The following is a 19458-nucleotide window of genomic DNA, read 5'->3' on the forward strand; positions in this document are numbered from 1 at the left end:
CGCTGGCACGGTGAGTAGCTCGACGACCATCTGCGTGTGGACACTATAGTCGCGAGTGTCCGCAGCCGTCGCGGAGCCGAGCCATGAGCCGCGTGACGTGTTCTGAGCGCCGCACATTGCGCGCACCGAGATTTGAGCTCGCGCGCACGCACCGGCCTGCTGCAGAGCCATCTCGGCATCTCGGCGGCGAGGAGCTGTGATGGGTGATGGAGGCCAATATGGCGAACCGGATCGCGGCCCTGTCAGTCAGGGAACCCCAGGAAGAGAGGTCCGCCCATCGTCTTCTCTCTCGTTGCTAGACATGCGCGGGAAGTCGAGCGAGGCGTGACCGTCGCTAGCCATTTCCGGCAGCACTTCCAGCAGCAGCAGCAGCGTGACTTGAAGCGCGCCGCGCCGCGCGGAGCCGGGCCGGTTGCGGCGACACTAGCGAGCTAATGGCGCTGGGCGAGCTCTCTCGTCGGTGACAGCTCTAGCTGCTGGGGGCCGTGTCGCCAGCTGCAGCGGCGCGGACAGAGCTCGCTTGCTCGCTGTGTTAATACAGGCTGTTGCTGCTGTTGAGTACATGTACACACACCGACGACCAGCTTGGCGCCGGCGCCAGACTGCACTTGCCGGCGGCAGATGGTTAAACCGGCCAGCCAGCCGGAGGCACCCGTTCCAAAGGGAGGTCCACCGTGGCACGCAGTCATAGATCGATTCGTGCCACCGATCAACTCGTATCTATAGTGCGGGCGACAACAGTGCAGTACCTACTGTACCGGACGTCCAGACTCGAGTCTTTGACATCCTCTCACTGCTCACTTGTGAATTCGACACTGCGCGTGCACATGAACGTCCTCGCCACTGCTGCCGCTACTACTACTGCGATGCAGATGCCCGCCACCGCCGGCAAGAAGCGCGCGCTGACCGAGTCGGGCTGCTTCGCCCCCTCGTCTCCTCTTGCTGCTGCTGCTGCTGCTGCTTCGACCGCCGACTGCAGCCTTGTGACCGCGGGCCACGACGACGACGGCGAGGAGATCCTGGTGGAGGCCGAGCCGCTGCCGCACGAGATCGAGACGGACCCCGCGCTGCGGTGCCGGTACCCGAGCAAGCACTGCCTGCGCACGCGCACGGTCAAGAAGACGGGCGCGCTGCACAGCATGTGCGCGTTCCACCGCGCCAAGGCGAACCGCAACCAGCGGCGGCTGGAGAAGCGCAAGCGCCTGCGGCTCAACAGCAGCAGCAACGTCGCGGAGAGCGTGTCGCTGGGTGCTGGGCGCCCGCACCTGGTGAAGCAGGAGCCGGTCGCGGTCGAGGCCGCGACGACGACGCTGCTGCCGACGTTCTCGTCGCCGAGCTTCAAGAGTTTGCTGCTGGGGCAGTCGACGCCTCCGCCGATTATGCTGATGCAGCCGCGGTCCAACTCGCCGCGCGAGGTGGCGGCCGAGTTTGAGCCGTTCCGGACGCCGGCGGCGCTGTTCCCCGAGGACCTCGAGGAGCTGTGCGAGCTGGTGGACGTGAACACGCGGCAGTCGCGTGTGACTACGCTGGACGACGCGGAGTTTCTAGACATGGTGGGGCAGTGCCTGCTGTAGATGTGTAGCCAGTGGGAGAAGTATTTAGTCGAGAGGATGAGTAATGGAAGTTGTCGTTTGTTCGAGTGAAGTTCCAGGATGATTTTTTTGGTTTGTATGCGAAGGAGGCAGCGCTCTGTCGTTCGACCCAAGCGGGGGTACCCCAAGCAGAAGAAGTGTTTAACAAGCTGCGTCACGTGTGCGAGCATGCTTTCTCGGGTTTTCCCATCTCGACGACGTGCTTGGTGACGGAGCTCAATTTTCTTACCAAATCTCTTTACCGGTAGTCAATTTTGGCATGTCGACGAACGATCCTGCGGATAAGTCGTTCCGACCATTGGTGCGTTCAATTCCTACAGGTATGTCGGTGCCCTCAATCGCGTCCAGTGGGAGTAGTGAAGCTCGAACAGTTCGAGCCTCGAAGCACTCATCCTTGTCTGAGATATGATGCTGTGCGTGACTGCATCTGTGGTGCTGCATGCAGTGGTCTTCGAGTTGAACTCGGGCTAGGAAGTTACGGTGCTCTTTTTGACGGCTGCAGTCCTGCCGATGACACCGACGGGTTTTCGAGTGCTTTGCACTTTGAACATACACCCGAGTCGCTAAAGCAAGTTGGTCAAACCAACACAAGGAACTACCGGGCAACGCTGTCTTCGACTGCAGCAAGTAATACGTGCATTGCTTCGTATTCGAGTCTCAATGTTCAGAATCAACCACAGAATCACTAATACAACTTCCATTACTCATCCTCTCGACTAAATACTTCTCCCACTGGCTACACATCTACAGCAGGCACTGCCCCACCATGTCTAGAAACTCCGCGTCGTCCAGCGTAGTCACACGCGACTGCCGCGTGTTCACGTCCACCAGCTCGCACAGCTCCTCGAGGTCCTCGGGGAACAGCGCCGCCGGCGTCCGGAACGGCTCAAACTCGGCCGCCACCTCGCGCGGCGAGTTGGACCGCGGCTGCATCAGCATAATCGGCGGAGGCGTCGACTGCCCCAGCAGCAAACTCTTGAAGCTCGGCGACGAGAACGTCGGCAGCAGCGTCGTCGTCGCGGCCTCGACCGCGACCGGCTCCTGCTTCACCAGGTGCGGGCGCCCAGCACCCAGCGACACGCTCTCCGCGACGTTGCTGCTGCTGTTGAGCCGCAGGCGCTTGCGCTTCTCCAGCCGCCGCTGGTTGCGGTTCGCCTTGGCGCGGTGGAACGCGCACATGCTGTGCAGCGCGCCCGTCTTCTTGACCGTGCGCGTGCGCAGGCAGTGCTTGCTCGGGTACCGGCACCGCAGCGCGGGGTCCGTCTCGATCTCGTGCGGCAGCGGCTCGGCCTCCACCAGGATCTCCTCGCCGTCGTCGTCGTGGCCCGCGGTCACAAGGCTGCAGTCGGCGGTCGAAGCAGCAGCAGCAGCAGCAGCAAGAGGAGACGAGGGGGCGAAGCAGCCCGACTCGGTCAGCGCGCGCTTCTTGCCGGCGGTGGCGGGCATCTGCATCGCAGTAGTAGTAGCGGCAGCAGTGGCGAGGACGTTCATGTGCACGCGCAGTGTCGAATTCACAAGTGAGCAGTGAGAGGATGTCAAAGACTCGAGTCTGGACGTCCGGTACAGTAGGTACTGCACTGTTGTCGCCCGCACTATAGATACGAGTTGATCGGTGGCACGAATCGATCTATGACTGCGTGCCACGGTGGACCTCCCTTTGGAACGGGTGCCTCCGGCTGGCTGGCCGGTTTAACCATCTGCCGCCGGCAAGTGCAGCTTGGCGCCGGCGCCAAGCTGGTCGTCGGTGTGTGTACATGTACTCAACAGCAGCAACAGCCTGTATTAACACAGCGAGCAAGCGAGCTCTGTCCGCGCCGCTGCAGCTGGCGACACGGCCCCCAGCAGCTAGAGCTGTCACCGACGAGAGAGCTCGCCCAGCGCCATTAGCTCGCTAGTGTCGCCGCAACCGGCCCGGCTCCGCGCGGCGCGGCGCGCTTCAAGTCACGCTGCTGCTGCTGCTGGAAGTGCTGCCGGAAATGGCTAGCGACGGTCACGCCTCGCTCGACTTCCCGCGCATGTCTAGCAACGAGAGAGAAGACGATGGGCGGACCTCTCTTCCTGGGGTTCCCTGACTGACAGGGCCGCGATCCGGTTCGCCATATTGGCCTCCATCACCCATCACAGCTCCTCGCCGCCGAGATGCCGAGATGGCTCTGCAGCAGGCCGGTGCGTGCGCGCGAGCTCAAATCTCGGTGCGCGCAATGTGCGGCGCTCAGAACACGTCACGCGGCTCATGGCTCGGCTCCGCGACGGCTGCGGACACTCGCGACTATAGTGTCCACACGCAGATGGTCGTCGAGCTACTCACCGTGCCAGCGAGCTCGCGGCCTGGTTCGGCGGCGCATTAGCTGCTCGACGCGGAGCTATGCCTGACCTCGTGAGTCAGCTCTCTCTCTCTCTCTCTCTCTCTCTCTCTCTCTTGTAGCAGCAGCAGCCACCCGGCGGCGGTGACGATCATCTTACCAGCTCGGCTCAGGGCGGGCGAGCATGCGGTTTCGATGAAGTGAGCTTCGGGATGGCCGGCCGGTCCTGAATGCAGAGGCCAATACGGATGCGAAAGCGGCCACCGTGATGATGGCACGAAGGAGAAGGAGGAGAAGGCTCTCCATCTCCCTCGGAGCGCTGCATGCTGCACGGGCTAGTAGCCCGGGGCTACACGGCCGCCGCACAACGGGCCTGGCTACTTGTCAGTACATCGCTGACTACCGGCGGGCAATTGAATTGCCGGCACTTGTCACCGAAAGTGCCACGCTCGTGATCAGCAGTCGGTGCTGCTGGCCAAACAGCTCCCACTCCGAGCCGCACGGATGACGAGGCTGCACCGAGAAGCGGACTGCCGGCCACGAACGCTGAGTGCGGGGGCCGCCAGCCGCACGCTTTGAATGTCTGCAAAGCGGGGTGAAGTGAGATTGAATCGATCACCGACATGTATCCAGCGTCTTCTTCGTTGATGCGCATTGCCTGCGTCGAGCGGAGCCTTCTCAGCTGGTTTCCGCTCGACGGCAGATGGCTACACCGCGTCTCCGCATGGTTGGACGCTTGAACCAGCTCTCGGCGCCGATGTTGAAGTGCTTTGATCGTCATCTCGACAGCGAGTCCAGCGTATCCATAGTTGCCACGTTTTCCTCGATTGCATGTGCCTGGGATTGCAGCCAACAAACGGAAGGTTTACCACGCAGATCGAGTCCAGCTAGCAGCGAACTGGAGCTGCATTTGCATGTTTAACCCTGCTGGCGAGTCATTGAGAGAAAGATGGACAAGGCGAGAGCGATGGTTTACTAGCAGTTCGAGCCGGCCATACATTTGTGAGCTGTAGCGTGCATGAAGGACAAGGCTGCACACATACCCAAACAACAAGTGAACAACTGTTTTGCTTTCGCGCTCTTACGTTCCAAAAGTGCGGTAGATACCATGTGAATACGTAGGGTGTCCTAATAGTACTGACTCGTAGGGGAACGGTCAATTAGAGGCCACTTGGCGAGCAGTTCACACGAATGCTGCTTGGGACACAACCGAAGCAAGTTGTGGTAGTTCTGAAAAGCCCTCGATCTCCGCTTTTTTTATACGGAAAATGTACAGCCATGTTTTCGGATTGGAGGGGGTGAAATGGCCCGCAAATCTATCGTGATGCAGAGACCAAATCGGCATCAGTGGCGTTTGAGAAGCATGAACAACCCGCAAACGTAGCCCCGAACCAAGGCTTAGGTCTACAGTTCCCTGCCTAGCGCTGGGCCGGCCTTCTAAAGGTTTTAAGGACAGGTAGAGCTACATTTAGCAGCTCGATTACCCAGTTCCCAGGGATTTGCAATAGATTTGGGTGCCATGACACCCGTCCTGAAAACAGATTGAAGGGAAAATTCCGGGCCGGGATACCGCACATGGATGTCCATGATTTCAGCATGTTTTACATGTTTGGAGATCTTACTTGGTTTTAGTATGCCTTTATCCCTAACCCTATTCCGAAACATGGACTGTAGGGCCAGCCTGTTTTATACTCACCTCAGCCAGGAGCCAATTAAATTCGAGCACGGAGACGGCAACGAGTACGACTACCTGAAATTGCCTGCGTGCCAATTAGAGGCCGTAAATAGACTTGGATTCAGTATCAGTAGAGGCTCCAACGACCTGAGGGCGTGGGGAGGTGATACCGACAGCGCGCCTTAGGGGCTGGTTGAGTTCTTGGTGTTTGGTGTCGGTGTTGGGAAGGCATAACATAAACATGCAACACGGTTTGATCTGATTGGTTGAAATTATTTTCAATAGGGTTGACCGCGACACGACTCCCGGAGTCGTGTTGGGGCCAACACCAACAGAAAGGACAGGCATCTCACACAAAATTATTGGATTTCTGAAAAGCCAGAAATGGCGCGGCCGCTATGAACGAGATCGAGTGAGCGCATGGGGCCCGGAAAATACGTAGAACGGTAGCGGGGCGGCTAGTGCAGGGGCTTCTGCACATGTGATGTGGCTGTTTATACCTTTTTGTCCTGATTGGGGGAGCCCAGAGGTGCTGCCATCACTTCCGAAAACATCACCCGAAATACTCACATACCGGTAGCCAGAATGAGCTGCTTTCCCAAAACAGGGACACGGATGAGCTAACCAATCAGGTAGGGTAGGAGAGAGTTAAAGGCACACGCCAGAAACCAAACACCAAGAACTCAATCAGCCCCTTACAGCGCGACCAAACTTGTGCATAGTACATGCAAACCGCAATTACCAAAAGTTGTAGCAACCGAACTGAAAATCATCGGATGGTTCACAGCGGTGATCAGGGGCTCCGTCTGACAGCCACGCATTACTTCAGAACAGCACTACAACCCGGGCTTCAACGTACCTTAACCTGAAGCCGCTAGATCCTATGCTTGAAGCAATGCAAGCAGCACGTCGCGTTGCAAGTAACTCCGCATCAGAAGCTTTGACTTCATGGCCTGCATCATCAACCCGGCCTGTGTTCGCAGCCCAATGGGCTTCGCGTATGACACCGCCACTGCTGCCTCAACCCCCGGTACTGGCACGGCCTGCGGCCACGCCTCGAAATCTACACTGTAACACGCTGGAAGAAGCGTTGTGGCAGCTCCAACTATCGTCTCCACGGCAAGCTACCGTTTCGGCCGCAGCTATTTCTCTTCGGACCAGCTAGCGAGACGCTGCGAGCGCCGGTTTGAGCGACCCGCTGCCACCGCTACTAAGTGTTTCGGCTATTATGGCGCATGATCGACTGGGGCCTGCCCGAGAAGATAATTTTGAATAGCCAGCTATTAGACAGCAGGTAGCAGGAGCGCAATTGTGGCACATGCCTTGCTTGGTGGAGCGAATGTTCCGAACCCCAGTGGAAGCTCAACGCGGGCTGAACGCTTTTGCGCGTCCTCACGGCTATGCCATTGTGTACAAAGGGACTAGCTATGACAAGCGTCACCGGAAGCGGCTCATCCGCTACGGCTGCGATAGGCACGGCGTTCCCCAGAGCCAACGCGAGCACTTCAACCCGCCTAAGCGGCCAAATGTAAGCAGCCGAAAGTATGGATGCCCATGGAGGTCTACCTCGTGCGTACGACTGGCAGTCACGGCGATATCGGCTGGCTGCTTCAACATCGAGGTCGGGCTGGCCAACACAATCATCCGCCATCCTCGCACGCAGCTTCGCATCCGATGCATCGTCGAGCGTCACACACAGAAGCCGCCCGCCTCGCGATTGCAGTGGATGGAGAAACTGGCGCTACCGCGAGACAGACTATCGCACGTCTACTGGTAGAAGACCCGGGAATTCTTCTAGTACCTCGCGACGTGTACAATGAAAGAGCTCGTGCAACTCGCGCTGTGCTCGGAGGACTGTCAAGGATCGAGCGGCTACTCCAGAAGCTACAAGATGGACCTTTTCAAGTGAGCTATCAGTATGACGAGCACCATCACTTGGCCCATCTATTTTTCGCTCACAACGACGCCATTAACATCTACCGAGCCAACTACGACGTTATCATCATGGACTGCACGTACCGCACAAATCGGTTCAACATGCCCCTGTTTAACATTGTGGGGGTGACAGGAATGAACACGACGGTTCACATCGCCCACGTATCTCTGATCGGGGGGGAAGAGCACGATTTCCAGAGGGCTCTACGACAGCTGGAGCATCTTTTATCACAGCAAGGAATTCCACCACCCCAAGTGTTTCTCACCGACCGGGATTTGGTGCTGTTGAACGCTCTAGAAGAAGTTTCCCAGACACGCCTGCGTTACTGTGTCTGTGGCACATCATGAAAGACGTTCAGACCCATGCTCGCAGGGTATCCTTCCCCAGAGAAATCGACCATGATATATCGCTACTCCAGGACTCGGGAGATCACCAGACCTTTTGCGAAGCATTTCTGCGTGTAGTGTACGCATAAACGGAGGAGGACTATCACTTCCGTCGACATGAGCTACATTTGCTGTCTGCTGTTGAAGCAACATATATCGACGACGTGTGGCTCGACATTTGGAAGCGGAGAATCGTTCGTTGTTGGACTGATCAAGTGTTGCATTTCGGAATGCACGCCACATCACGCGTGGAGGGCTATCATGCTACGCTCAAGAGTTGGCTGGGGACATCCAGCGGCGACTTGCTGACAGTACACACGCGCATGGAACATTGGTGGAGGCAGTCGATTGAGCGACACTGGGTGCTTCACTCCAATGCGGAAGTGTACGTGCCCATAAGACGGCGCGGGAAATTGTTCGCTGCCGTCATCCGAGTTATTCACACACACGTGTTTCTGCGCTGCGTGGAGTCACTTTAGCGCATGGAAACCATCCTTAAACCCTGCACCGGTTCGTATGAAATGACCTGGGGCATTCCGTGTGCACACTCGCTACATCCGAGAGTGGCTACATGCATCGGACTGCGGCCTACCGATTTTCACCCGCACTGGTGGATTCGTCGGCACCAACCCCTCTCGAACTCCCGGCTAGAATCCTTGAGCCAGAAAGAATTGAAGATCGCCGAGCTCGCAGAGCTCTGGAGCGCCGCGCTTGTCGACATGCAGCTGGTAATGGCCCGCGAGGTACTCGTCGCATTCCATCTAACTTCGAAGTGTACAGCAATGAGTTAACCCACCGGCGACCGTTATCCCGATTTTGCTGGGATAAGAAAAACCTCGGGGGAAAGTGCCGGTTCAAGCCATACAGGTGGTTAGGGTAACTGCGACTCTTCAAGGTCCCGCCGAGAGCGTTTTGGCCAATGCGATCTGTTTGCGGATTTCTCACCTTGAAAGGTAGATGAGCATGGGTGCCGGGCTTCCGCGACACCATTGGCCACCGCACAAGCATTTACACCCGCAGATTGCCAGGTGCTCGCGAAGGATTAGCGCTTCTCCGTTATGGTAAAATTCTGAGTTGATAGGATGCACCGCTCACTAATGTTAACTTTCTTTTCCCTTGTATCATTGCCTTCTATAGATGCCTTCACACGCGCGAGGTACGCTGGTCGAGGAGCTACGAGTACGGCTCTGCCGGTGCCACTGCGAAGACCGAGTTGTTTCGATCGAGACCTGGACGCTCCTGTTCGTGGAGGAGCCCGACCGCTACTTCGGCAATGTACGTGAGGCGTCAGGGCTACTGGAGCTTTAGCAGAAGGGAGGCTGACGCTGAGAGATGTTGTGGACTCGGTAGGTGTGCGAGCTGGACACCATCTTCACCCCCCACAAGGTAAGGCGGCGTCTTGGCAGCTTTGGCGTTCATATCTAGGGGCTCATGCTGGTGGTGTTGTTGTCGACAGGCGTATTACATTCAGAACGAGCTGTTCACCGGCTACTCCCGGCAGGAGCTGAGCAAGGAGGCGATCTTGCGCATCTGCGCCCACCTAAGCTACGTGCCACCACCGCTGAAACCATGCGGGTGCTGACACTTCACCCTAACGCGAGTCGACTCCACAGCGAATGTCCAAGCGCGATGCCGAAGGCACGACGGCGGAAACAAGCGGCAGGGAGGACGCCAAGAGCACGACAGGGACAGCGGGGTGTGGCAAGACTCCAAGAACGACAGATACAACGGCGGCTTGAAGCATGGAGTCTTCATGGTCAGCTGGGGTCTGGTTACGGAGCCCACGATGCCGTACGTCGACTCGAGTAAGCTCGTCCGCTACGAACACTTCATCTTGTATTGGGTTCTCTAGACCTCGTATGACAGCTCATGGGGCGACAGCGGCTCCATTACGCTGTCAAACTCAACTGCAGGACGAAGTTGATTAGAGTTGTGATTGATTTTCATGCAATTAATACATAGCTGTTGGTATGACCCTCGGCGGCAATGTTAGAGTAGTGATCGTAGTTACTGCATCGACCATCTTGGTTCAGCAGCGTACAGGTGTAAATCCCGAAGGGAGCTGCTGTAAGTCATCCGAACCTGAATTGTTTTCAGTAACTTCCACCGCTTGCAAAACGAATTTCGGCACGTATTACGATGCCGCAGACACACTCGTGTTGCTAGCGCCACCAGACGTTGATGAGGTAGCTTCATGCACAAAGCACGCATTGCCAAAACCACATCTTCTTCGAACACAGTGTCGTGGCAAAATAAAAGGGTGGCGGAGCTGATAAGGGAGCTGGGTTGAGCCAACTTCGAGTCTGGATCAGCATTGATAACAGTATCGCTGCCTTCAGCAATATTGCGGATGTCTGCGGTGACGACGCTGATCTTGAGCAAGTGTGGAAAGCGCGATGCCCTAGACGGTATCAGCTCCATACCTCTAGCGGCCAGGTCACGTTGGATCTCAATACCAACCACACGAAATGCTTGCGTTTGCAGAGCGATTTGAGCGAGAACATTTCCCACGCCGGATCCAGCATCCAGAAACACGTCATTCACTTGAATATTCGCTTCTTCGATCAGCATGGACACCCCAGCCATTGTAATCTCCCCGGTATTTAGCTGACGTTCACTCGCGCGCACATCACGCCTGGTGAGTAGGCAGAATAGTCCTTCAGTGGCGTTGTAGGTTTCTTGCGGTGATAGGATCGAAATGGTATGTGGTGAAGGCGAAAACCGTAGAGGAGACGCAGCTTTGGCTTCCAAATGCAGTCCTGCTCGGTCTGGTGGCGGGCGGAAATAGCGTGGGGGGAAACTCAGCACGTTATTGCCATATCGTCTCTTGAGCGTCTTGATTCGCTGTTGCAGTTTGGTTGCGCTCCATGTTGACGGCCTCATGTCTTTCTCCACTGACACCCAGTCGATTCGTCTTCCCGCTTGCTCGTACACCGCCGCGAGCTGAACGAATTGGCGATCCTCTTCATCTGAAAAGTCAGCCATTTTTCGCTTCGGATACGTCTATACAAACTCAAGTAAAACGACCCTTTGGGGGTTCATACTGAAACCGAGTTTATTTTTTTGGATTTGTAAGTCAACGTTGGATCGCTGTCGACCGAGTCAATGTAGACTCGTTCAGAGTCGACGTTGACTTCGCTGTTACTGAAACTAGGACGTTTGAGTCAATGTCGACTTGGTTTAAGTCCGTGTTGACTTCGCGATCAATAAAACAAGCGTATCGAGTCAAAGTTGACTCGCTCTAAGTCATCGGTGACTTGGAAAGGTGTATTCATTCATCGTTACGCAGCAGCACACAACTACAGCAGGATGGCACTCTCAAACGCAGCCAATGCTTCCATAATCTTCGCGCATACACACGCGTATCTGCCGTGGTCCATCGAGTGAATGACGGTACCTGTCTTGTCGTGGACCAACTCACTTCTTTTCTCCCAGAACTCGACCGCAAGCGCCTTGAACTCTTCAGCGTCCGCCGTCTTCGATCCAAACGCCTCCTTCATTTTGCCCAGAATGAAGTCGCGCTTCTTCTGCATTGTGCTCGTGTTACCTACATTTTTTCAGTCCAGAGACAATGGAAGTCAATACAATGTCAAACCACACTGAAGCAGAAACTCAAGCGGCTTACCATCTCGGATGACGGCGTTCCATTCCGTGAACTCTTCGATAGCTTTCTCGGTCACCGCGCTATGCTTGAACATACTCAAGTACAGCTCTCGTCTCGCGATGGTGTCTTGCAATCCGCTGTTCTCCGTTTTCACCGCCTCTAGCGCAGCCTTCATCGATTCCAACTGCGTTCTCACTCCATCCCGTTCTGCTTGCATCGCCGCCCTCTCTTCCTCGATCCGGTTGCGGTTGGCTTCGAGCTCTTTAAACGCAGCTGGGCACCCGTTGTTCTTGAACTGCTCTTCCAGGAGCCGGGTCTGGCGCTTCATTTCATTCAAAATCTTCGCCTGCCTCAGCGATATTCGGCCTCCTTGTTGCTTCTCTCGACTCGGCTTCTCTCGTTTCTTTTTATCCGCGTCCAACTGCTCCCGCTCCCGTTGCAGGCGATGCGTTACGTTCTGGAGACGCCGGCCCTCCTCTTTGAGCTTGACCTCATGAGATTGCAGCTCCTCGGCTTTGACTTGTAGTTCTTCCTCCTTGTTCTCCATATTCTTCTCTCGTGTAGCCACCTCGTTCTCCCGGTCCTCCAGTTTTTTCTTGCGCTCGTCCACCTCTCTCGTGAGGTTGCTCATGTCTTCGTGCACATCCTGGAGTTTCTTAGCATGGCTAGCCTGCGCCTTAAGTAGATTGTCTGCGTGCGTGGGGACGGATTGCTTCGACAAATTCAACTCAGTTTCCACATGGGCAAATTTGTTGCGCAAGCCACTTGAAATCGCCTTCTCCTCGGCTAGTTTTGCAGCCGTCCTCTTCCACTCATGCGCTATCACGGTACATCTGTCGCCACCACTGCCATCACCACTGCCATCACTCCTGAGTTCGGCCAGCTCCTTCGCAGCGGCTGCTAACTGCTCCTCTAATTTCCTTGAGCGTGCTTGTTCCTCCTCCAGCTGTCGAGCCCCTTTCTGCTTCTTCATCCAGCTTCTCTCGGAACTGCTGCAGTGCTTGCGAAATAGAGAGTTCAAAATTCGCATACTCCCCTCGCAAATTGTCGGTTTGCAGTCTCCGAGCTGGGGCACCTTCCTCCTGCACGGCCACGGGTGTCTGCGAGATTGGAGGCCCTGGAGCTTGGTCTGACGCTAGCGATGCTTGGTTTCTGGCTGCGGTAAGCTGCTGAGCCGCCTGGATGTCGCATTGCTCGATCGCCAGGTGCTCGGCTCCGCCACGTTGCGATAGCTTTGACGAACCCGATCCAGCGGTCTGCGCGTGTGCGTCTGCTTTCAGGGCTTGGTCCGCTAAGTAAACCTCGTAGAACTCTTTCAGCAGCGCAGGCTCGTGACGCTGGAGCTCTTCTGGGTTGTGTATGAACGCCTTGAATTGAGTCAACTTGCTCAAAGCCTCGTAGTCCAAGTCGTTGTCGCTGTTCCTAGCAGCTGTGTATTTCTCCGCCCACACACGCTTCTGGTAGTCTGCCATCTTGTAGTAATCACCTGCCTAGCGCCGTGGGCCTTGCCGGTGCTCGCCCTTTTCGTCTGCGATCTTCTTTTGTAGAGCCAAGCACGTGGACCGGAGCGCGTGCTTGGGTACCAGGGAAGTCGTCTCTTCATCGCGAGTCGTCGCCTCGTCCTCCGATGCACTCGCGGCGCCCAACTCGCGCGTCGTCCCGTTGGATCCTTCGCCAGTCTTCTTGGCAGTCTTCCTCTGCTTACGGGGGCTTGGCGAAGTGTCTGGCCCCTCCCCCTTCTTCCGCTTCTGCTTGGCATTGCCAGTGGCAGGCGTGGTCTTGGTAGCGTTTGCTGACTTGTCAGTGGGCGCGCTCGTCCGCTTTGTCGCTGGCTTGTCCGTCGCCTTTGCAGCTTTCTTGCTCCTCGTCATGGGCGCCTGGCGAGCAGCACCACCAGCAGTCCCCTCGCTCTCTGCAGCCTGAGATCGCTTCGCCATCAGCATCGCCATCAGCATCGCCATCAGCATCGCCATCAGCACTTTGCTGCAGTCAAGGTTCTTTGCGAAAGTGAAACCGCAAATCCTACAGTTGAAATAAATTGATGTGGACCAATTCGATTTCGAATCAAGAGGACTGTAAGTCAACGTTGACTTGGTATAAGTCGTTGTTGAGCTGGCTTCAGTAACAAGTGTCTAAGCCAGCGTAGACACGTTCCAAGTCGTAGTCGACTTGGTGACTCAATGAGAGACTTACGAGTAGATGCACATGGTTGTCTTTACAAAAAGATGCAGAAGTGGTGAGATAAGCGCCAACACACGAGTGGATACGTCAAATTAGAGATTTACTGAAGCTACCAGTCACCTCTTCGGCATTGCCGGAGCACGTTAGCGATCACGCATAAACTCTTCCAGCGTGATGATGTAGGCGCGCGGCATATTGACGGTGGTCAGCTCGTTATCGATGTGCAGCTCATCGACGGTGTCCACCTCGTTGTCGGGGCGCGGCTCCTCCGGTGCGTTGTGTCTCCAGATGTAGAAGTACTCCACGAAAGTGCGACCAGGGATAGCGTGGCCAACACGATTAGCTCGTTCGAAGAGCTGTGTTGCTTCCGCTATGCCAGGGGGGCATTCGAACGCAGCAACCGCAAGCTTGTCCGAGGGAATGTGCAGATCCTGATAGCGCTCAAAATCATCCATCCGAAGGTTGCAGTTGTCGACGATAACGATATCCACGCCACGGTCGGGGCTGCGCCACAGGAGTTCTCTGCATTGTTCGTAGCAGCTTCGATGCGCCTCCCAAAGCCGACTTGCGTCGAACACATAGGATCCTCCGCGCTGGAAGAAGTGGTCAGCTGAGCAAATCGATGCGCGGAAATCAACCATTGCTGCATAACATGCGACCTCTTGAGCAAACGTTGTCTTGCCACTGCCCGGGAGGCCTCTCATGATCACGAAGAGCCGAGGCGGGTACTGCATATACGCGCGGCAGTCCTCCCAATACGCCCGGTAGTCGTCAACGATTTGTCGGGCTTTGAGCTCCATTTCTCACACGTCGGATGTCGTCGAACCTCCAAGATTCCGCTGCTTCTGATGTTGACCACACCATATCACCGACCATGTGTGAACACACATAACATAAGTCAACATTGACCTGGGATAGTCAACATCGACATCTTGGCCGGACCAGTTACGCTCCTGGACGATCTCAGCGGCGTGGGCGACCGTCGGCCAGCATTTCGGCGAGCCCGGCCACAGCGTCACGGCGAGCGTAGCCGTAGTGGGGACAGCGAGAGCAGCATGACGAGCATGGCGGCGGCCGGCATGGGCGACAGCAGCACGGCGAGCATAGCGGCGGCCAGAGTAAGGATCAGCAGCTTGGTGGCGGCCTTGGCGGCGACGGTCGATGCGAGCCGGACGACGGCATAGTTGGGGAAGCGCGCTGGAGCAGTAGCTGGCGATTTCGGAAATGAGGTTTGGGATTGAGCGCGCGGAAACGATCTTCTGGCACGGATCGGAGCGCGAGCGTGATTGGCCGCGAAATGGCTGGCCAAATTACACGTCGCAAATTCAAACGATGGGGGCGCTGATTGGCGTAGATACCGGAGCGAACCCACGGGCGAAAATCTGCGTGTTGCGCGAACTCAAAGCGCAAGTTGGAAAAGCGCGCGAAAAGCTGTGTGTTGCGCGAAGCTTGATGGCTGAAGCCAGGCTGATACCACTTCGTGTGACCTTTGGATTGAGCCAATGCTGATTGGCTTATTAGCTTCAACTTCAACCCTCGATAAGCACTCCGAATTATAGTAGTTCTTGATTTAGTGACTGCCTAGTACGAGGGTATTTCTTTTGCAGTTCTATAGTAACTTACTTTTGCAAGTTCTTCAGCAACAGAAATGATGGCAAACGGTGCCTGAACGTCGCTCGCCTCGCTACCTAGGCCAGTGTGGTGTCCTCACAAAACGCGGAACCCGTAGATATGAAATACCAACCAATGCGTGCACACGGTTTCTATAGGTGAGCGCTAGCACCATTGATCTTGTCCGTCGAAAAAGCTCTGCTTCTGGGTGGTCAAAAGCTCACGAGACAGCACACTAATTCCCTCCTGTTCCTCGACAACACTGATACGAATAGACGCCAGTGACTTCAGCGAGGAATACGCCGCGCTAGCTAAGAACACGGATGGTTGATGACCCCCCCCTCCTTTATTTTACTGCATTTTACTACATATAGGAGCCCACGCACCGCTTGACCTCCCGTGCCGCGCCACCGCCGCTCGCCGCCTCGCCCGGTCAGGTGCGTTCTGCGGTCCGACGGTGGCTGGTATCGGTGGTATGGCGAAAGTCGAGGGTAATTCGCGTCCGTTGACAATGGCGCTCTAGGGAGCTTTGGGGGCTGCATGGAGATGTCAGTGGTGACTTGGCCGGCCGAACCGCCAGTGCCGCGCCACCGCGGCTCGCTGCCTCGCCCGGTGAGGTGCGTTCTGCGGTCCGACGGTGGCTGGTATCGGTGGTATGGCGAAAGTCGAGGGTAATTCGCGTCCGTTGGCAATGGCGCTCCAGGGAGCTTTGGGGGCTGTAACGGGGTTACACGCACAAGTGGCTACAGTCACTTGTTACTCTAACAGATGCGATGTCTGTTAGAGGTTTGAACACTTTCTCGACCTTGGTGTAAGGTACACCAATGGCTACATGCATTTACGACCACCACGACGGGTGGTCCATGCACATTTAGGATTCCTATTGGCTGAAAGCAGCATCTTTTAGCCAATGAGTGACTTGCATGTTAGCAGAATCCTGCCAACCAGCCGTTGGCAGATTCCTAGTTTAGAATATTACATTTAGAGGAAGTCAGAAACATAAAACAAAAATAGCAGCTCGCATCTTTTACCAAAACCCGCTACTTGGAGTCTTTATCTTATTTAAAGTATACTCGTGGATCTCGAGTATACTTAACTCAAGTAAAAGAAACCTACGCTTCCTCATACACGTGCGCATACGTGTAAGCCGTAGTACTGAGCCAAGGTAGGCCCACTACAGGGGCTGCATGGAGGTGTCGGTGGTGACTTCGCCGGCCCAACCACCAGTGCCGCACCACCGTGCATCGCTGCCTCCCAGCCGGGAGCACGGTGGCGCGGCACGGGAGGTCAAGCGGTGTGTGGGCTCCTGTATGTAGTAGTATGCAGTAAAATAAAGGAGGGGGGGGTCATCAACCATCCGTGTTCTTAGCTAGCGCGGCGTATTCCTCGCTGAAGTCACTGGCGTCTATTCGTATCAGTGTTGTCGAGGAACAGGAGGGAATTAGTGTGCTGTCTCGTGAGCTTTTGACCACCCAGAAGCAGAGCTTTTTCGACGGACAAGATCAATGGTGCTAGCGCTCACCTATAGAAACCGTGTGCACGCATTGGTTGGTATTTCATATCTACGGGTTCCGCGTTTTGTGAGGACACCACACTGGCCTAGGTAGCGAGGCGAGCGACGTTCAGGCACCGTTTGCCATCATTTCTGTTGCTGAAGAACTTGCAAAAGTAAGTTACTATAGAACTGCAAAAGAAATACCCTCGTACTAGGCAGTCACTAAATCAAGAACTACTATAATTCGGAGTGCTTATCGAGGGTTGAAGTTGAAGCTAATAAGCCAATCAGCATTGGCTCAATCCAAAGGTCACACGAAGTGGTATCAGCCTGGCTTCAGCCATCAAGCTTCGCGCAACACACAGCTTTTCGCGCGCTTTTCCAACTTGCGCTTTGAGTTCGCGCAACACGCAGATTTTCGCCCGTGGGTTCGCTCCGGTATCTACGCCAATCAGCGCCCCCATCGTTTGAATTTGCGACGTGTAATTTGGCCAGCCATTTCGCGGCCAATCACGCTCGCGCTCCGATCCGTGCCAGAAGATCGTTTCCGCGCGCTCAATCCCAAACCTCATTTCCGAAATCGCCAGCTACTGCTCCAGCGCGCTTCCCCAACTATGCCGTCGTCCGGCTCGCATCGACCGTCGCCGCCAAGGCCGCCACCAAGCTGCTGATCCTTACTCGGGCCGCCGCCATGCTCGCTGTTCATCTGTCGCCTACGCCGCCGCTATGCTTGCCGCAGCTATGCTTGCCGTGCAGCAGTCGCTGCTCCGGGTGCCTCTATGCTTGCCGTCAAGTTTTCTGGTGAGCTTCGATGCCTCGCTGATCTGGAGTTCCAGCGCCTCACGATGTCAATGTTGACATTCCCCAGCCCAACGTTAAATCCCTCTTCTTTACATGCACGTGGGTGGGTGTGTGGCCGTCATGCCCGTCGTTTCGCTTCTCGCGAGCTCGGTCGTGATGCCCGTTGCCATGTAGCGGGTTACGTGCACGGTGAGTGCGACGCCGAGCGTGTATTTATCACTGTGAAAATAATGTTGAGGAGCTCTAGAAGCAGTTTAGGACATCTAGCAGTACCAGTCTATTTGTTATTGCCAAAGGAATCTGCTAAGCAATTCACCTGGGATGTCAACATTGACACTTTCAACTCAACATCGAGATATTACAAGTATACGATCTGCTCTGTCGTGCTTCGTATCCGGATGTGTTTAGATTCGAAATTTAATATCAGTATAGTTGTATGATCAAGGTCAATAATGCCCACGTATCGGGATGCAAGAAGTGCGCCTTTTGCCCCCCCCCCCCCTCCACCGTCACTCGTCGAGATGGCACAGAAGCGCCGAGTAGGCAGCGGGCGCGACGCCCAGCCGCCCCGGAAGGCGTGAAGAAAAGCAGCGAGGACAGTGAACTCCGAGGCATCTGGTAAGCAAAACGCATCTTTCACTAGCAAAGCGTCGTAGCGATCTTACAGTAGACGTTCATAATGCCGCAGACGACGAATTTGAAGTCGAGAAGATCATCGAGATGAAGTTCGTGCGTGGAGAGCCCAAGTACCATGTGAAGGTGGAAGGGTTACGACGAGACGTCGTGGGAGCCGGAATCGAATCTGCATTGTCCTGAGCTCCTCAACAAGTTCAAGGCAGCACAACTTCAAGAGGCACGCGCGTTGAAGAAAAAAGCAACCCGAAAAGCAGACTTGCCTGACCGAAGTAGCCACATGACGGCTACAATCCCTGCAAAACACCAAGAGGGTTCTGAAGGTAACAAGCAGCACGTGTTTGTCACATGCTCTTATGTTGGTTTTGGGAAAAATGTACTAACTGTAATAATGGTGCCCAGGTTTGGAGGAAGTGTACGAAGTGGAAAAAATTCTTCGTGAAACTTTTAGTTTTGGCTTGTCTTACTTTGAGGTGAAATGGAAGGGATATTCCCAAACGAGCTGGGAGCCTGCCTCCAATCTGAACTGCCCTGACAAATTGGAGAAGTTTAGGCGTCGCCAGAAAGCAGCACGTCAAGCTATGCTCGAAAACCCAACTCCAGCTGAAGTCACCGATGCTACCGGGACGGTAGGCCATGACAGCCCTCGGAAAGATACCGATGAGAACGAGAAACCCAGAGGTGGATCTACATCTCGCCAAGCAAGCACTCCAGAAAATAATGGAGTGGGAGTAACCAATGATGCTTACAATGTGGCTACCGAGAGCCGGCAAATCGATGATCGAACCGAAAATGACTACGAGTACGCTTACCCGGATTACTTTCCCGAGACTACCGAGGAAGAGGCGATCTCAAATGCAGGTGGTGGTGTTGAGCCTTGGGGTGACGGGATCTCAAACAATGCGGATGCGGACGCTACGCCAGTACCGCGAGCAGATTCCAGAGGGTCAGGCAAGGCTCCCAGAAAAAGAAAATCGCCCCGGCAGACAGCAGAAACAACCGCAACACCCTCGCAAAATCGACGTACTCTTTCGTCTCCCGGGAGTCGAGTATCTGGAAAGAAATCGAAAAGACGTGCGGACATGCTTGCTGATGAAGTGAACGTGGGTATTGATGACGATCACGAGGTGCTGGAATCGGATGGCTGTTCTGGCGAGAGTGCCGACGACGATTCTGAAGATGAGTTTGCAGATGAGCTTTATATTGCAGGTGATACCGGAAACGAAAGTTTTAGTGTCGAA

At 55.4% G+C, this 19458-nt stretch overlaps 8 protein-coding genes across 8 annotated transcripts; 2 read left to right on the top strand and 6 right to left on the bottom strand.

Moving 5' to 3' along the window:
• Window positions 1-827: 827 nt before the first annotated feature.
• On the top strand, window positions 828-1574 carry PHYSODRAFT_334655 (hypothetical protein; the record flags this gene model as incomplete). Its single annotated transcript, XM_009531928.1, has 1 exon — window positions 828-1574. One exon carries the CDS (start codon window positions 828-830, stop codon window positions 1572-1574), a length of 747 nt encoding a protein of 248 aa, XP_009530223.1.
• A 762-nt stretch (window positions 1575-2336) lies between these two features.
• Window positions 2337-3083, bottom strand: PHYSODRAFT_302676 (hypothetical protein; the record flags this gene model as incomplete). Its single annotated transcript, XM_009531929.1, has 1 exon — window positions 2337-3083. One exon carries the CDS (start codon window positions 3081-3083, stop codon window positions 2337-2339), a length of 747 nt encoding a protein of 248 aa, XP_009530224.1.
• Window positions 3084-3739: 656 nt separating this feature from the next.
• Window positions 3740-9631, top strand: PHYSODRAFT_334657 (hypothetical protein; the record flags this gene model as incomplete). Its single annotated transcript, XM_009531930.1, has 10 exons — window positions 3740-3923; window positions 4379-4476; window positions 6907-7098; window positions 7192-7343; window positions 7433-7667; window positions 8558-8635; window positions 9030-9167; window positions 9243-9278; window positions 9349-9441; window positions 9494-9631. 10 exons carry the CDS (start codon window positions 3740-3742, stop codon window positions 9629-9631), a joined length of 1344 nt encoding a protein of 447 aa, XP_009530225.1.
• A 298-nt stretch (window positions 9632-9929) lies between these two features.
• PHYSODRAFT_412567 (hypothetical protein) lies at window positions 9930-10535 on the bottom strand (the record flags this gene model as incomplete). Its single annotated transcript, XM_009531931.1, has 1 exon — window positions 9930-10535. A coding segment is annotated over one exon (606 nt), but the record flags the coding sequence as incomplete, so codon positions are not given.
• A 132-nt stretch (window positions 10536-10667) lies between these two features.
• Window positions 10668-10877, bottom strand: PHYSODRAFT_513435 (hypothetical protein; the record flags this gene model as incomplete). Its single annotated transcript, XM_009531932.1, has 1 exon — window positions 10668-10877. A coding segment is annotated over one exon (210 nt), but the record flags the coding sequence as incomplete, so codon positions are not given.
• Window positions 10878-11191: 314 nt separating this feature from the next.
• On the bottom strand, window positions 11192-13469 carry PHYSODRAFT_334658 (hypothetical protein; the record flags this gene model as incomplete). The annotated part of the gene is made up of 4 exons (XM_009531933.1): window positions 11192-11439; window positions 11518-12488; window positions 12529-12986; window positions 13080-13469. 4 exons carry the CDS (start codon window positions 13467-13469, stop codon window positions 11192-11194), a joined length of 2067 nt encoding a protein of 688 aa, XP_009530228.1.
• A 351-nt stretch (window positions 13470-13820) lies between these two features.
• PHYSODRAFT_334659 (hypothetical protein) lies at window positions 13821-14477 on the bottom strand (the record flags this gene model as incomplete). The annotated part of the gene is made up of 1 exon (XM_009531934.1): window positions 13821-14477. The coding sequence occupies one exon, from the start codon at window positions 14475-14477 to the stop codon at window positions 13821-13823; it is 657 nt and encodes a 218-aa protein (XP_009530229.1).
• Window positions 14478-14692: 215 nt separating this feature from the next.
• Window positions 14693-17489, bottom strand: PHYSODRAFT_334660 (hypothetical protein; the record flags this gene model as incomplete). The annotated part of the gene is made up of 2 exons (XM_009531935.1): window positions 14693-14874; window positions 17375-17489. 2 exons carry the CDS (start codon window positions 17487-17489, stop codon window positions 14693-14695), a joined length of 297 nt encoding a protein of 98 aa, XP_009530230.1.
• Window positions 17490-19458: the final 1969 nt, after the last annotated feature.

Source organism: Phytophthora sojae, assembly GCF_000149755.1.
Source record: "Phytophthora sojae unplaced genomic scaffold PHYSOscaffold_6, whole genome shotgun sequence".
NCBI classification, from domain to species: domain Eukaryota; phylum Oomycota; class Peronosporomycetes; order Peronosporales; family Peronosporaceae; genus Phytophthora; species Phytophthora sojae.